Source organism: Natator depressus, chromosome 10 (genome assembly GCF_965152275.1).
Source record: "Natator depressus isolate rNatDep1 chromosome 10, rNatDep2.hap1, whole genome shotgun sequence".
In the NCBI taxonomy this organism is placed as follows: Eukaryota; Metazoa; Chordata; order Testudines; family Cheloniidae; genus Natator; species Natator depressus.
In genome coordinates this window covers 64,399,916-64,418,139 of record NC_134243.1, presented here as the reverse complement: position 1 = coordinate 64,418,139, position 18,224 = coordinate 64,399,916, and the positions used below count along the sequence as shown (strand labels likewise).

General features: G+C 40.0%; 1 protein-coding gene across 1 annotated transcript; it reads right to left on the bottom strand.

Moving 5' to 3' along the window:
- Positions 1-312: 312 nt before the first annotated feature.
- On the bottom strand, positions 313-18,168 carry DTWD1 (DTW motif tRNA-uridine aminocarboxypropyltransferase 1). Its single transcript, XM_074964780.1, has 5 exons — positions 18,035-18,168; positions 13,914-14,221; positions 12,060-12,203; positions 9,942-10,218; positions 313-1,614 (listed from the first exon to the last, which is right to left on the bottom strand). The coding sequence occupies exons 2-5, from the start codon at positions 14,187-14,189 to the stop codon at positions 1,385-1,387; spliced, it is 927 nt and encodes a 308-aa protein (XP_074820881.1). The 5' UTR covers positions 14,190-14,221; positions 18,035-18,168; the 3' UTR covers positions 313-1,384.
- Positions 18,169-18,224: the final 56 nt, after the last annotated feature.

Here is an 18,224-nt window from a genome sequence, read left to right as displayed (position 1 = left end):
TTCACTTTAGTAGCTGCACCATCACATTTGAAATGCTGTTTATCATTCTGAACCTGAATCTGTGCCTTTTATGAACAGTGTTATTTTAATTCATGCATACTAACTAACAATCTTTCTATTCCTAGGGCCAAATGGTCAGTCCTGACCTTCACTTTTGTGTATGTACACAGAGTGACTTCCATGTGCAAAAAAAATAAATAAATACCTGTTTCATGCCTACCTGAAGAAGTGAAATTGGGTGGACATGTAAAACTGGAGACTAGCTAGAAGCTGTCTGAAAAAGTGGCTCTTTAGTTTGTATTTCAATGCTCTGTTTATTGTGATTAATTCAATACCTTGGTACACTTCAGACAAAAGTAAAACAACAATTAATTGGTGTGATAGCCCCAAACAAAATTCTATACAAGTTTAAAAACAAAAATTCTTAATGCCTTTTTCACAGTGCTGTTTACTTGCCCTCGGATACTGAGGCTCCCCCCTTTGGAAGGGGAGAGAAGGACCAATGCAGATGGAAAATTGGCCAGGTTTACTGAGGAAAAAAAAGATACAGCTAAAATAAACTCACAGATTTCTGAAAAAGGTTAATTATTATGATTTCTCTTGTCTCTTTTGCAAGACTTGTGACTCCCTCACCAACATAGGAAAAAGACAGAAATATCTAGCCAGCTTAGGTCTGGTCTACACTTAAAAATTTTACCAGGATCTGCTCAGCATCACCCCACCTAAGTACCTTTATGAATCTAGGCCTATATTTTTATCTGTATAACTAAATCATTTTTCCAGCTTTAAAACTAACAAAGTTTATCATTTGTTTTCCATTCAGTCAACTAACTTGGGTCTTTTAATTTTTTTCCCCCGATGAAATATTGTCCTAATCATTTCAGTAAGCAATTGTAATATCAACAGCATAAAGTCAACCTGATTGGTTACAGCACATTCCTGCACAGTATAATCACCTAAACTACATTGTACGTTTTAGAAAGAGATTCCATGTTGACATATTCACTCCTCTTTAAAATCCTGAGATCTTACTATTTCCAGTCTGAGGTCTTAATCCTCCATTCCTTGCCTCCGACACATTGTGTTTTACCCAAGGTGTGTACTGCAGGGTCAGACTCACAAAGTAGGCCCTAACTGGCCAACCCTTAGGGACATGCATAATGTCATTGAAATAAGTAGTGATTAAAATTACGCATCAAGTGTGTGCACAACCAGATCCTGCTCTTGCATTTGGAGCAGCATTACAGACAACTCCAGACTGTAATACGCTGTGTTTTATTATTGAACTCAAATGTCATTCAGACAAAAAATTGTATTACTACACTTTATCATAATTAAAGAAAGACAAACATGGTGCTATTCACAGACAAATGGAGAGCTTGGCTTATTCTTTTCCTGCAGAATTCTTGGCGTTTTTTATCAACGTGTACATAAATGAAAAGAAAAAAAGCAGGTTGTCATATTGTCCTTTGGAGCTCTCTCTTAAAACCTCCTGATGATAATCCACAAGAAAATAATAAATGGCTTCAATTGTAGAAAGATATGTATCTGGCTTTCCTTTCTGGTGACGCCAAAAGCAAGTTTTCCTTGTTTTCAACTCAATTTGTAGTAACCCTGCCAAGAAAAAGGAGACAAATGTTAGGCAGGGTGGCTTAACAAACAGAGCTCCAGACTGGGAATTGAGAGACTTGGGTTCTGTTAACATCTTGGCCATTGGCCTGCTGGGTGACATTGGGTAAGTCACTTTGCCTCTCTGTGCCTCAGTTTCTCCATTTCTACAATGAGGGTAATGGTGAAAAGTGCTAGATAAAAGCTAGGTATTTATTATATATTTAGGCTTGGCAGAATTCAATTTTTTTATAATTTTGATGGATGATATTGGTTTGTTTTTAAGCATTCTTTCCATTTTTATCAATTAAAATTTTTACAGTTGCATAAAATTCTGGGTTTTAAATATTTTTTTTTTACATTTTTATTGATTTAAATTTTCACAATTACAGGAAATCATGTGTGGAGTCTGACAATTATTTACTCACAAGCAGACATTAAGATTCAAAAAGTTAAAACTTTAACAGTTAAACACAAATCATCAACCTCACACATGAAAATATACAGAGCAAATAGCCTTAAATCAAACTCCAGGTTCTCAAGCACCTTTTTTCTTACTCCGCTTATTTGGAAGTTTCAATTATTTTTAAGGATATGATTCAGTCATGGAGGTCCTGGATTCCATGACTTTCTGGAACCTCCATGACTTCTTCTGGAGCAGGGCTGGAGCAGCGGCCGCTGGAACAGCTGACCGGCGGCCAAACCTGAGCCCGCTGGCGCAATGGCAGGGGTTGGGTCAGCCCCCCGGGGCTGAAGCAGCAGTGATCAGCCCAGGCCACAGGAGCAGCAGCAGGACCAGGGCAGCTGCAAGCCCCAGCAGTGCTCTGTTTGTCCTCGCGTCCTAGGGTATTTTTAGTAAAAGTCAGGGACAGGTGAATTTTTGTTTATTGCCCAGGACCTGTCCCTGACTTTTACTGAAAATATCTATGACAGAATCTTAACCTTAATCATCATCATTGATGGACATTTTTCCCTAGGTTTGTGTGGGTACTGTGAAATCAACATTTACCAATAAAAATCGAATCCCGCCAATCTTATATGTAACATCACAAAGATACACACAATTGTCAGCTGTTGAGGGGTTTTGTTGTTGTTTTTGCTTTTTAATGTTGGCAATAATTCCCCCATCCTCACTGGGGTCAAAAAAGGTAAGTTTTATAAATATTTCTACTTGAGGCCCAGACCCTACAATTTGATCTTCATGATAGATCTTTTATCTACACAATACCATTGACTCAATGAGTCTCTATCTAGGCTTAAGGCCTGCCCACATAGATCAAGTTGCAGCAACACGACCTTAAGCCCCAATCCTGCAAAGACTCAAGACCAGACATAACTGTATGATGGGGCTAAGGGCCTTAGAGTGGAAGGTATAGTTCTGCAGGGATTTGATTTTGAGATGTCTGGAATGGCTATAACAGGTCACTTATGAAAGAAAATTGTTGAAGGCAGGGCATGCAAGGGCTTGGTGACAAATGTAAGTTTACTATCTGCTTTTTTCTTTTACTTTTTTTTATTTTATTGAAATTAATGTGTCTAGAGAAGGCGGAGTAGTGCTTAATATATATTCAATGCATCATCTATTTCTAAGCAGAACTCATTCAGTGGAACGGAAATCAGTGGAGTTTTGCTTAAAACCTAATGGCCTGATATGACCCATATTACATGAATATCTTACAATGTTCGTTATATTTAGAAAACTGAATAAAAGTAAATAAATGATGCTGATTTCAATCATGCAATGATTCAAAAGCCACTGAAGGCCCTGATGCTGCAACCTCCTCACTACTGAGCCCTAAATAATCTTATTGAAGTGCAATCCCATATTACCCTAAAATAACCCCATTGAAGTCATGTCAGCTACTCTGAAAATTCTTTAAAAATGCATACTAAGTCAATGGGATCAATTAGGTTAGCAAGCACTACAGTGTGTAATAAATGTTTGCAAAATCAGGCTCTGAACTATCTTCTTAAATGTTAACATTAAGTTGCAAAATCTGTATCTTGAGATAGTTCAACATCAGTAATTACAACATGGTCTGAGAATTGCTTGGAAATTACAGACAGAGAAGTTTGGTCCATCTCCAAATGGCCCTATTTCAGGAGCCCAAGCTGGCCTGGAGCCCAGCACTTACAATTTTGTACTTTTTATATAGCTTCAAACTACATTTAACTGTTTATGGTGCAATCACAAGGTGAGTCTAGCTATTTATTTCACAGCTAACAACATGTATATTAATAGAATTTTCTTTTCAAAGTACACTATGTCATAACAGGCATTAAACAGTATGTAAACTGGTAATGAAAAATGTGTCTAAACTGAGGATAATAAAAATGATACAGGCTAATCATTTCCTTTAATTTTTACACTAAAGGCAGTTTTCATGACACTAGTTTATCTCCTATATAAAGTTTCAATGACCTCTTTTAACAGAGGAGTACACAATAAACCAAAAGAATAAGGGTGAAATTCTGGCTCAACTGAAGTCAATAGCAAAACTCCCACTGACTTCAGTAGAATCAGGGTTTCACCTTACAAGTGGTGAACTAAAATGTAGGGAAGATTCCTCCAATACAAAGTTCCCATCGCTTAACATTTGGGGGCAGGGAAAGGGAAGTAAGATGTTAAACAACAGTCAGATCATGGACTCCAATGAGAATACAGGCACAGGATCAATTAATTTCAGCACAGAGTATTTAAGAGTTTCAGAACAAAAAATTTAGAAGAGGTTAAGTGTTACTGTTTACTGAGCATATTTCCATCATCTCTGTACTGTATCTATATAGCCAAAGGCAATATTTTGTTACAAACACTAGTTGTTCTTATGAGTGTAACTCAGACTATCCAGGAAGTCAACATTTTGACTTGTTTTCATGTTTAGTATCCACATATTTTGAGCTCAAATAATAAAATAAATGTTTGTGCCAATCTGGGATTTAGGCAGGATGGAAGTATAGACATTTAGAACACACACATATGGAGAACAAACAAATTTTGTCCATACAGAAGCTATTTTCTCTCACATGCACTTCATTTGGCTGACGGTCACCTTTCAGAGTTTAGTTCTTATGCTCCCATTCTTCTTCTATGTGCTTTTATCATCACCACAAGCAACCATACTTCTTCACAATTACATCCAGATCTGTGATGATAGATACGAAAACCTGCAAGCTCCCATTCTAATCTACTTTAATGACTGTATTGGGAATGAAGGCACATTTAGGCTTGAAAGAGGCCTGCTGTGAATTTTAAGAGTCTGTTCCAGGGGTCGGCAACCTTTGGTTCGCCATTCCCGGCCAATGGGAGCTGTGGGGGAGTGACGTGCCTGCAGTCGGTCAATGTAAACAAAATGTCTTGCGACCTACCAATGGATTACCCTGATGGGCGTGTGCCGAACGTTGCTGACCCCTGGTCTGTTCTAACCACATTTAACAGAATAAGCAAAAGTAGAACTGCGCATGTGTAAGAAATTGCAAAGTAATTATGTTTTTGACCCAAAAAAACCTCGCTAAAAAACTAGAAAATACAATTTTAAAGTAACACAAGTTGTAGTGTTGGGGAGGAGAGTTAACATGAAAATGAGAGACTAATATATAATGTATAAGAAAAGATAAATTATAAATAAGTTTGTGCAACAAAGGGAGGTGCTGGAGAGGACTGTGATGAAATCATGCTGATGAGCTTCTCAGTTACAAGTAACTGATCACCACCTGCTGAGTGTTGTGTCTTGATAAAGATTTGCGAGACCGCTGAGTATGTGAATCTTAATCCAACACACTGTAGTTTTATTTAACAACTAAAGCTTTACTCCCTGATTCTGCGAAGCACTTGAACATGCTTGACTCTAAGCACATGCTGAAGGGTTCTGCTGAATCCCCATGTTCGATATTATTGTGCAGGGGATTCAGAGCTCCACTAGTTTCAGCTCACTGGAATTTCCTTATAGTTCTTGAATTGGTTGCTATTGTTTGTCCCTTATGTGGAAGTGGAAAGGGGTTCAGCCCCCTTCTCTAAATCTGCAGATTCTCAACATCTCTGTGGATCTTGGGGAATTTAGCCCAAGAAAAGGGAAGCCACATATTGGTCCCTTACCTCTGTGTTGCTAGGGCTCTCCTACCAACTGTTGTCCCTTGAATCACCCTTGGTGTCCAAATCATAAAGAAAAAGGATTTGTACATTATTTATAGGTGGAGCCTACAGGAGTTTATGAAGTTGTTCCCCCATCTCCTGTTTTTTTTTGGGTGGGGAACAGGGGCAGGAAATCTTTGCAGACCTGCACCTTCCTCACAAAATGCCTTCAGAGCAGCGGAGACCTGCAGCCCATCAGGGTAATCCTCTGGCAGGCCACGGGACAGTGTTTACATTGACTGTCCGGGCATGGCCACCTGCAGCTCCCAGTGGCCACAGTTCGCCATTCCCGGCCAATGGGAGCTGTGGGAAGTGGCGGCCAGCACGTCCCTCAGCATGCGCGGCTTCCTGCAGCTCCCATTGGCCGGGAACGCGAACTGTGACCACTGGGAGCTGCAGGTGGCTGTGCCTGCGGACAGTCACTGTAAACACTGTCTCACAGCCCGCCAGCGGATTACCCTGATGGGCCGCGTGTGGCCTGCAGGTTGCCCACCGCTGCTCCAGAGGATGGGATAAAGGGGCAACATGCCACAGAGACAGTTCCTGCCACATTCCAGTAGCTTCCATGTACAGTTACAGGCTATCATTTACTTGCAGAAGTAGAAGGGAGCATAGATGCTTTAAAAATTGAAGCAGATGCATGGCATATATTTGCACAAGAGAATATGTAAACTAATAAAAGAGATTTGACTAAGCCTACAGAAAAATTACCTAAGCAATCTTCTATTTTAACAGCCATACTTACGCTGCATTACCTCTGGGAAAGTAATCATTAATACTGAATATAACAGTTTACTTTTTAGATCCAGTGATCATTGATTTCTAATGAAGTAATCTATCAATCCTAACCAAGCATTAGCAACTTTCAAATATTTCCTGTCTGTAATGCAATTGGGTTTGGTTTGGTTTTCTAAAGATATATTACACCACTTTCCAAATAAGATTTAGAAATACTTAATTATGTCCAAGTCTCCTAGGTTGTCTATTTCCAAGGCTAATTGATATCCCATATTGCTTTCACTTGTAAGTGCAATTAGCTAGATTTACTGAAATATATAAACGCAGGCTTACAAAACAGACTTTATTTTACATTTTCTTGGCACACTTCATTAATGGTTCTCTCCAGTATTTCTTTTAAGTTTATCTATTTGAACAAATACTGTAGTAACTTATTTTTTGGCAACAGAAGAATTATAGTGATTGTGTAACTCTGATGGGTGCAGTTGAGGTGCATACAGACCGATGTGAATGCCATCAATTTTCCTGTGAGAAAAATAATACAACCAACCCACAAAAGAATTTCTAACAAGTCCATAGTGTAAGAGGTAGGGGTGAAATTCATGTCTTTAAGGCAGTACACAAGCTCAGCTAGTCCTATTTGAGGTATAATAGGGGGAATTGAGGGAGACATGAGTGGCATGGACACAAAAGGAGTCTCTGCATCCTCTGCTAATAAAGGCATTTGGTTCCATGCTAGCTCTGCATAAAGTACAATTCAGGTTTTGGTCCTTTTAGTCATCTCTATGTAGCTACTAGATGAACTGGTAAGATGACATGGACTCACATGCCAACAATATGGGGATGATACACAGCTCTACTTATCCCTCACCATGTACAACTGTACCACCACCACAACCAAGATGGAAGAAGAGTTAGTTGAAACTGAACCTGAACAAAATGGAGGTTATCAAATCTGTCTGTCATTCTCTACATTAGCTTCCCACAGAATGTCAATTCAAATTCATGGTCTCCGCCCTTAATTTCAAGGTGCCATTCCAGAATGAAAACTGCGGTCAAACACTCATCAGACACCATGGAATTTTCTATCACAACAGCAAAGCTCATCTGTGTAGGAGACAAAGCTTTGTCAAGAACCACCCCAGACTATGGAAGGAACTTCCACAGGAACTAAGGACCAGAACAAATCTCACCACCTTCTGCTTCAAGTGCAAGGTGCACTTTTTTGACTTACTTTCTCTAATATAAACACATAGTGTGTACATATTAAAAAAACAAAAACACTAACCTACTCATAGGGAGAGGAGAAGAGAGAATGAACCACACGTAACACATATTAGTCACATTACTTAATGGACTACTGGAAGGCACTCAGGTACGTTGGTGACAAGGACTGCATAAGATTCTGACTAGACTAGAATTAGAAGGGTGGTGTGGAGTAGAGAATTTGGGATTATATAACCTGGGGAAGGGTCCACTGGGTCAACTCTTAAGTAGACGAAATCCCTACATTATTATTATTTGTATTACTATAGTGCCTAGGAGCTCTAGTCATGGACCAGGAGCCCATTATGGTGGTCACTGTACAAACAGAACAAGATTGTCTCTGCCCTAAGGGGCTTATGGTGTAAGTATAACACAAGACAACGGACACAGACAGATGGGGGAGTTCAAGTAAATAAAAACAAGAGTATTGGTCAGCAAGCTAGGCAGTGATCTCTGCCCACCAGCAGCCTAACAGTTTTTGAGCTGTTTGTCGGCATCACAGAAAAGGAGTTTTGAAGATGGAAACGAGGTAAGTGTGTGGACATTTACAAGGAGCTTCTCCCAAGCATGTAGGGCAGCATGGGAGAAAGTACAAAAGCGTTTATTTGAAAATGTAACAATTGGGTGATGGAGGCTGGCATCATGGGCTGACTGGAGGCACGCATCGACAGCTCACTGGCAAATGAGAGGTGATAGGTAGGTGGCGATTTACTGTGAAGTGCCTGGAAGCTAAATACAAGCATCTTATGTTTGATGCAATAGAGAATGGGGAGTCAGTGGAAGGATTCAAAGAGAGGGGTAACGTGGTCAAAATGATGGGCTAGGAAAGTGATCATTGCAGCAGCATTCCGAAATGATCTAAGTGTGGTAAGATTGCATTTGTCCAGGCCAGAGAAAAGAATGTTACAGTAATCAAGATGACGAGAGCTTGGAGGAGAATTTTAGCTGTGTGGATGGATAAGAATAGTCATATCTTAGAGATGTTATGCCAAAAGATTCTGTGAGATTTAAGTTTAGCCTGGATTTGAGGACCTAGAAAAAGGTGTAAGTCAAAGATGTGCATGAAGGTTATAGGCACGAGCAACAGATGGACTGGTGGTGACCACAATGATTAGATGATTAGAAGGCAGAAGCTACCATTCTGTCTCATAGGCTGAATTAGGTACAGGGATGGGCTGTGGTGCAGTCCGATGACTTGGCCCTGAAGGAGGGGGAGGATTTTCTCTCCTTAGTCACAAACAAGACACCCATATAAATCTCAAGTTTCTTAGCTGCATGTTGGTTTCCTGAATTTCATCCTTTGTGAATAGGATTATTAAGTGCCTTAAATCAGTTCACATTTACACCATGCGATAAAGCAATACATCACTGTAGTGTATATCAATTTATTTGATAACAGAATTTTTATGTTAAATATATTTAGTAATAGGATTTTTATTGGATAATAAATTATGCTCATATGTAGTATTTTTAATGAGCTAACTGGGCAGCAAAGCAGCATTCATCTTCCATGCAGGAAACCTCTGATGCCCACTCCATATGCTGGTAGAAATTAAGTTGAGAAATACATACTTGCTAATACACCTGCCAGCTAATACACAGAGTAGAGATGAAGGAAATGTGCCTTCCACCCTAAGGGCTTGCTCTCGCTCTCGTGAAGTCAGTTTTCAAACTGCCATTGATTTCAATGGGAGCAGGATTGAGCCCTACATAGCACAAGTATAAAACTGCCAAATTGTTGTTACGCATTTTAATTCTCTGTGGAATGCTTAAATATGTCATCCTTCTAATCAATATAACACAATGAAGGCTGTGCAGAACTACAAGAACATTGTGCTAATTCATAATAAAAGCAGCAATACTCGTATGATGTTTTCCACTGATGGCATTATTGATACTGTCAGGGAGAACTAGGTTCTGTGTAACACAACATGTTCAGATATTTGACAAAAGCGGGGGTGGGCGGGGGAACGACACCAAACAAAAAAACGGCCACACCTTTAGATTTCTCCATTTTAAGTCATATAATTGAACCCCTGATGTGAAGTATGTTCAGATCTACTTTCATGTATGTATTTCGACCCTGCTCATCACTATGGTATCCAATCAGGTCTTTTGCATTTAGGAAAGAAATACGTATATTTCATTTAGCCACTTTACTATAGCTGTAACATCCCATTTTATTTATTTACTTATTTACCTTGGAGTCGCTCATCAGTGATTATTTTGTTGGTTTGATTCCAAGTACTGTCAATAAATATTACTTTCTTCAGTACAGTGTCTTCACTCCTGCTGTTTGATTTGTATTCGCTTAGGTTTCTATCTTCTTTTGTTTCTATTTTTGCTTTCTTGAGAAATGGCTCTGCTGAAGAATCATCATCATTGCCACAACTAACATTTTTCTGAACATTTTTTTGCAGATGGAGAATAATATCTTTTACCGAAATTGAGTTAGGACCAGGAAAGATAAGTGCAATCTAAAATGAAAACAAATAGAGAGATCTGAGTGCCATTTTGATAGAAAATGTTAAAAGTTCTTGAAACTTTACCAGAAACTTTCTATTAAAAAAGAAAATATCTATTCTGTACAGTAATCCACACACACAAATAAAACCATTTAAATCCATACAAGATGAAAGTGAACTTCTCTTTGAAAATGTATTTCAAATGCCCCAAAGGGTAAGAAGAGAGACAGGGTAAAAGAAAAACTAAATTAAGGTAAGGGATTTGTTTAAATTAATTATTTGCAAGGGTTTCATTAAATATGTACAGGCTTGGCAGAATTAGCTTTTTAAACAGTAAATGTCAGTAAATATCAATTTCACCATACATATCCAAACAGACTAAAAATGTTTCCACCACCAATAACTGAAAATTTACAGATAGGCAAAGATAGAAAAACGCTGCTTGACAACTTACTACAGGCTGTCATTAAATAATTATTGTCTGATGTACCCATAGTTTCCTGCAACTGAAAATGTTAAAAAAAAACAAACAAAAAAAACCCAATAAAAACTGACAAATTGCTTAAAACCCAAAATTTCATGCAACGTGAAAACGTAAATCAATAAAAATAAAATGTTTAAAGATATCCAACAAAATTATATATATGTGTATATATATATATATATATATATATATAAATCAAAATCTGCCAAGCCTACATGTGTATTACTTCCATACATGTTAAACAAAGTTATCCTACCAGCCAATATTTTCTGTGCAAGGTACTATGCGGATGTTTACACTAATCTATTTCTCTATGCCAGGGTGCAATCTTATATTGTGAAGATGGCCAAATTCCACTTTTAATTATGGTCTATGGGCCAGAGTATAAATGTAGGACTACTTGTTAGCCTAAATTAATTCATAAATTTTAAGGCCAGAAGTGTCGATTAGATCATCTAGTCTGACCTCTAATCACAGCAGAACTCCCACTGATGTCAATGGTATGTCACACAAAACAACAGTATAATATGGCCTATATGCAATAATTAAACCTCCTTATTACATTCAGCATCTTAATGGGAATTTATGACCTCCTTTAGGATCAGCAGTATTTTCTTTTTTTTCCCCAGTCTTCCCTATCCTCCTTCCTCTGTTTCTCTCCCTCTTCCCTGTTCTTTGCTTGACATTTCCATCCCTGCAGCAAATACCAATTCCCACATCCATGAATCATTCACTCTTTCCTTCCCATTTGTTAATGCTGACATTACATATTTGTTAGGTTTCAGAATTCTCACTGCAGTGAAATTGAGGACCGGGTGCTCATTCTTCACAGTCATTATTTCAGGCTCTGTTCTGACTCAAGACGACAACATGTATCAATTACATTTGGTAGGTTTTCCCTGCACCAGGAAATACTAGAAAATTACTTTTTACAAAATAAAAGCTTAGATTCTGCAGAAGTTGAATATGCCAAGCAGGCCACATAACTCCATCAAGCAGGGCAATGCGGCCAGTAGGCTTGGTGTTTGACACTTCTGCTCTATGCAGTAAGTAAAATACTCGCTACAAAGCGCAATGAACCAAATCCTCTCTCTTCTCTGTGGGTGCAGAGGATCGTGGACACAACAGAATCAGTGCATTTAGGCTGCACATGGAGGCAAATTTCCATGAGCCCGGCAGGATGTCCATATCCCTATGCACTGCAGAGACGTGCTCTGGGTGGGGTGGAATGGATTCATGGAGGAATAGTGGCAGAGTAGTTGGATCTGCACTCCCCCTGCAAAGGGGGAGTGCAATATCAGCAAGAGTTGGGAGATGAAAGGCACATGAACACTTCCCCAGCGCACAGCCCTGTTACAGAATTTCTTACTTCATGTCTTTTTTCTTCATATTCCGGAATGCAAGGATATGTATAAATGGTAACATCTTCAGGTGCCAGGAGTTTAGCATGTACAGCAGTGCTTTTGCCATCAGTTTCATTTGGGTGTTTAATTATGTCAATCTTCAAAGGAAGCTACAACAAAAATGGCAGACATATAAACAAATTTGGACATATGTCTAGGAAATCCCCAGACAGAAACTTTTTAAAATATATAGTAAATTCATATAGTTTCCTAAAAATGTTTTGATTTAGATATATAAGAATATGGAAGTTCCTAATTTCAACAGAAGTTCCTTAAAAACTATACTGTTTAATTCAAAATAGGGGGGGAAAATCAGATTAAAATACACAGGAAATAGCACTCACTGCTTTTAATAATAAGCAATTTAGCTATTACATGTGCACACTTGACACTCTAATGTCGCTAAAGTGAAGGCTCTATTGATACTTTTGTTATCAATTTTAATTTTCAATTATTAATAATGGACAAAAGAAGTTATGTATTTAAATTTAGCAGCCTTATGCTCCCAATCCTGTCAACACCTATTTGTATTAGGTATTCAACCCATTGAAATTAATACAAAACTCTTTGATTTCAAGGTGAACAGAGTCAAGCACAATGGTTAAAATTTTCAAAAGCACCTAACTTGCACCTGACTTATGAGCCAAAGTCCAATTTTCAATAGGCTCGTGGCATTTAAGTGTGAAGTGACTTTTGTAAATGGGACCTTGGCACTTCTGAAAGCTTTATTCCCTATCTCAGCTGAAAAACAATATATTTTAAGAAAATAGTTAACTGACTTAGTTATACAACTATGAGCAGTTCTTTATTTTTTTTAAGTTCACATTTTGAGTCATATTCAGCTTTGGTTTAAATGGGTGCAGCTCCCTAGCATTTGTTTATACAAACCCCCACCCCCACGATAGAGTCAGATTCCTACACCAGAAGTGGCCATTGTGATTGTCTAGTCCAGGAGTGGCCAACCTAAGCCTGAGAAGGAGCCAGAATTTACCAATGTACATTGCCAAAGAGCCACAGTAATACATCAGCAGCCTCCTACCCACCGGCAGCCCTGCCGATCAGCGCCTCCCTTTCCCTCCCCGTACCTCCCGATCAGCTGTTTCGTGGTGTGCAGGAGGCTCTGGGGGGGAGGGGGAGGAGGAGCGAGGGCATGGCAGGCTCAGGGGAGGGGGCGGGAAGGGGTGGCAGGGTCAGGGGTTGAGCAGTGAACACCCCCCCAGCACAGTGGAAAGTTGGCACGTGTAGCTCCAGCCCTGGAGTTGGTGCCTATACAAGGAGCCGCATATTAACCTCTGAAGAGCCGCATGTGGTTCCAGAGCCAGAGGTTGGCCACCCCTGGTCCAGTCTGACCTCCTGTATACGACAAGCCATAGAACTTCCCCCAAAATAATTCCTAGAGTGTATTTTTTAGCAAACAATCTCATCTTGATTTCAAAATGCCTATGCCACTGGTACTTACAATTTGGAGAACTCTGGTGAGAATGGTTTAAAAAAAGAGTTTAAAGAATTAGTCCTAATCCCTCAATTTCATAACTTTACACATGAGGAGTCCCATTGACTTCAGTGGGACTCCTTGTATATGCAAAGTTGAGCATATGCATAAGTATTTGCAGAACTGAAACCTTAACTATCAATTTTCTTACATCTGGTTCCTTAAACCAGACAACTAACCCTACTTTATCATAATTTATTCATCTATCATTACCACTGTGTTAAAGAGGACCTAGAAAAAGAGAACGCTGGCAATGTATTCACACAGACCCCCCTCCCCCCAACACTAACAAATAATAGCCACAATAAATATGTTATGTTTCACTAACCTTCACAACTGGAATTTCTTTGCTAGGCACAGTTTCAACTGGAACATAACATGAATAACAATAAAACATCCTTGAACTACCACATCTTGGGCACTTTGATCTCCCACTCTTTTGGGCCTTTTCAAGAACTTCCCAGGATGCTAACTGTAAATTTTGAAGTGGATTATCTTGAAGTGATGAAGTAGTCTGTTGTTGTGAATTTTTCAAACATTCAAAATTTCTTTTTAATTTCTGATGGCTTTCTTGGTTCAAACACGTAGATGAATTTAAAGACATCTTTACTTTAAACAGACCATATGCTGTATCTGCTAAAGAAAAATACATTGTATCTGATGTACTATAAATAGACTAATTTCTAAAAAAGTAATCATCATATGGTCATCCTATTTAACTAACACATACTTGTTATTACTTATCACAGCAGAAATCGACTACATCAGATCAAATTAATCCTAAAGAGATTATATTAAAAAAAAAAAAACCCACCCCGTGAGGTTCCTATCAGGAGCCAGACTCCTCTATGCTAGGTGCTATACAAACATAGATTAAAAGATGGTCCTTGACTTAAAGAACGCAAGGACTCGGGCCTTGACCATGCAGACATGCACATGCATAGTTTTACTCAGATGAGTTGTCTCACTCACTTTACTCATGTGAGTAAAGTTACAAACATGCATATTTGTAAATTCAAGCTGTAAACTTTCCAATTTTGCAAACGCTTTGGCCCCAATCCTGCTAATGGACTTCAGTATGTGCTTAACTTTACTTACACGAGTAGTCCCATTAATTTCCAGTAGGAGTAAGCGTTTGCAAATATAAGTATACAGGTTTAGGTCCCAACCCTGCAATTTGTTGGGACACACCGCTTTGCCTACACAAAGCCCCACTGATATGCATAGGATTCTGAGAGGGCACAGTGATTTTCCGGCATGCAATAAGGTGCAGGTTCAGAGCCATTGACAAAAATAACGAGGAGTCCTTGTGGCACCTTAGAGACTAACAAATTTATTTGGGCATAAGCTTTTGTGGGCTAGAACCCACTTCGTCGGATGCATGGAGTGAAAATATAGGAGCAGGCATAAATACATGAAAGGATGAGGGGTTGCTTTACCAAGTGTGAGGTCAGCCTAACGAGTTAAATCAATTAACAGCAGGATACCAAGGGAGGAAAAATAACTTTTGAAGTGGTAAGAGAGTGGCCAATGTTAGGCCAAAATTTTCAAACTTCAGTGCCTAAAATTGAGCTCCTAAATTGAAAATCAGCCACTTGTTTACTTTAAATAACTTTAGTCATAGAAAGTCTCAACATTTTCACATTAGCTTCTGTAGATGTGTTGGGGTTTTTTTTGGTAGCTTAAAAAAAAAAAAAAGATGTATTTTTCTCTACAGCAGTGATAAAGATATTAATTAAAGCATTTTTTGGTTAAATTTAACAGTTCTGTTTTAAGTAGAGAAACAAAATATTAATGCAAGAACTGTAGACTGTTCATCCCAGATGTCAAAGCAACATAGAATACTGGGGCCCCTTACATCACATAAAAGGGCTGGCACAAAGGGGCCCTAAAAGCCCTGTATTCAACTGGGAGAATTCCCCCAGGGCAGGCACAGTCTAATACTACACCTGAGAACTCAGTGTAGGTGACAAGCCAGGAGTTGCACGACAGTGCTGTGACAGACAGACTTCCAGAACTATTTAAGTTACCCCAGGGGCTTCTCCAGCTCCTTGGAACAGCCCAAGAACAAGAGGCTGCAGAGTTCACTTACAGTCACCTAGTCTCTTCTCCTAACCCCCACTGTGCTTTCTCTGCTGTGTCTCCTAGTTTCTTATGTTATGGGCTACACTTATGATGTGATGCAACACAACAGATTTAAAAAAAAAAAAAAGCAAGACAACATGATGCAAAATGAACGAACAAAACTGTGTGACACTTCTCTCCAATGTAAATTTAGAATACACCCCAGGGAAAGAGTCACCATTTTCTGCTAAAATGAAACACTTATCAGATCACGAAAAACATATTTCCAAATTCTGAGGCTTTAAAGGAAATTCTCACCCCCTTTTTTACAGTCCAAGTTTGCTCTGAACTGAATCTTGAAAAGAATTAAGGGGCAGAGGTGCGCCGGGGAGGGCGGGAGAGAGAGAAAGGAGGAGAGGGGATGAAATTGCCCTGGTGACAGTTGTCAAGCCTGGACTAATGCCTCTAATCATACAGATTCTTCAAGGATTAAAAAGAGGCCAGGAGGCCCTCTGATTTGATATGCATGCCCAGCCTGCAAACTGATTCTCTTCAATATAATGCTTTATGGCAGTGTGGTGTTCGATTATGAAGCCCCAAAGCATTTTCATCATTGACGCTGACAGGAGAAATGCTGCTGTTAGTGGAAGAGGAAAACCTCTGTGGTCTCAAAATAATAGCTACACAAAAACTTAACTGAAAAACAAACGTAATATATTTTTGCAAGCACAACAGCAATACAGTTTTCACATCCTGTAAGACTGAGAGCTTGATTCAGACAACAAATCAGTCATAACGAATAATGATTCGATCTGCAGAGTAGCCTCCTCCCACAGCGGAGAAGTCTTGCTTATGCGGAGACAGACTACCTCATCTAGATGAATTTTAAGACATTTTAATACCTCTCACGAAGGAGAATTGCTCTGTAGGTTTCAGTGAAATACTGAAAACTATACTGGTCATTTTCAAAGTCACCCTCAATGAAGCTGTTCCAAAATGACAGCCCTGCTCACTAATTTCTGCCCTGGGGCCTGGGAATAGTGCACTGTTAGGACTCAATCCTGCAAAGTCGTGAGGCCCTCCTCAAAAATGCTGTGAATTCCCTCATCTTCCATTGAAACCAAAATGTACACGAACAGGCCCTTTAGAAGCAACAAACAACAAGGATCAGAGCACCATAAAAAGGCAATAGGAAACACAAATGAAATGTTAAAAAGGATTGAGGCCTTTGCTGTTTCGATTTAAACAGAAGGGTATGTAAATCAGGGGTACTGGAAAATAATAAAAATTCTCTTGCCGAACATTATTACAGGTTTCAGAGTAGCAGCTGTGTTAGTCTGTATCCGCAAAAAGAAAAGGAGTACTTGTGGCACCTTAGAGACTAACCAATTTATTTGAGCATAAGCTTTCCTGAGCTACAGCTCCGCTCACAAAAGCTTATGCTCAAATAAATTGGTTAGTCTCTAAGGTGCCACTAGTACTCCTGTTCTTTTTGCAGATACAGACTAACACGGCTGCTACTCTGAAACCTGTAATTGTGGCACCTTAGAGACTAACAAATTTATTTGAGCATAAGCTTTTGTGAGCGGAGCTGTAGCTCACGAAAGCTTATGCTCAAATAAATCTGTTAGTCTCTAAGGTACCACAGGTACTCCTTTTCTTTTTGCAAACATTATTAGACACCATAAACACATACACTTCCTATTCACTATCTTCTCCTACTACCATTTTTAACAGGATAAGAGAGCTATTGCAAACACTATTTTGGGAAGCAAGTCCGCTCCTTCACAGAAGCGGGACTGGCCTGAGAATCTGAGGCGCTTGCCTTCATGATCATCAGCAGAGACTCCATTGCTCCCAGGCCTGGACATGATGGTCCTAAAGGCGCCATTGCAGACACTGAAATGAGGGAGCAATGCACCGTACATCTGTATGGGCTGCTCTGTACCACAAGGGGCCCATCCAGTCATTGAAACAAGCACCTCCTCCTTGCCCATACTACTCTGAGGAAGGGCTCCTTGTGAACAAAATCCGGCAGCCCTCTCGTACCCATAAAAGCCTCCTCTACACACATCTAAATGGAGCAAACTCCCTCTCTTCACTACTCCCTTACAGTCCTCCCCGTGGACATCAAAACAGAGTGACACCCCCCTTCGCAATGGGGTAACTGCCCACACAGGGGACCGGAAAACATCACAATGGGGCATCATCTACCCACAGGGCCCTCCCCGCAAACCTCAGTGAGGGCCCTCCGCATGCCCTGGACAAACACCAGCCCGCCCCTTTAACCCCTGCTCGAGTGGCGGGGCCCGAGAATCAGGCACCCCCGGGCCAGGAGGCGCTGCAGGTGCCCAGGCACGGCCCCCACGGAGGGCAGACGTTTACCTGGAGGAATCCAGGCAGGCTGGCTTGCTTGACCCAGCCCCAGCCTCCCCCCGCGTGTCTGGATAATCACAGGAGAGAGACCCCGCCTCAGCCACTCGCTCAGTTCCAGCCCTAAAGAAACGCCGGCTGCTCCCAGTCCTACGGCGCTCGGCAGCGCTTCCAACTCTGGGCCCGGGTCCGAACTCCGCAA

Coding starts and splice junctions, on each gene's coding strand:
- DTWD1 (XM_074964780.1), bottom strand. CDS start 14,189: ATGTCTTTAAATTCATCTACGTGTTTGAACCAAGAAAGCCATCAGAAA. Junction 12,204..13,913: donor AAGAAATTCCAGTTGTGAAG/GTTAGTGAAACA, acceptor TTTTTGTTGTAG/CTTCCTTTGAAGATTGACAT. Junction 10,219..12,059: donor ATGAAGAAAAAAGACATGAA/GTAAGAAATTCT, acceptor TTTTCATTTTAG/ATTGCACTTATCTTTCCTGG.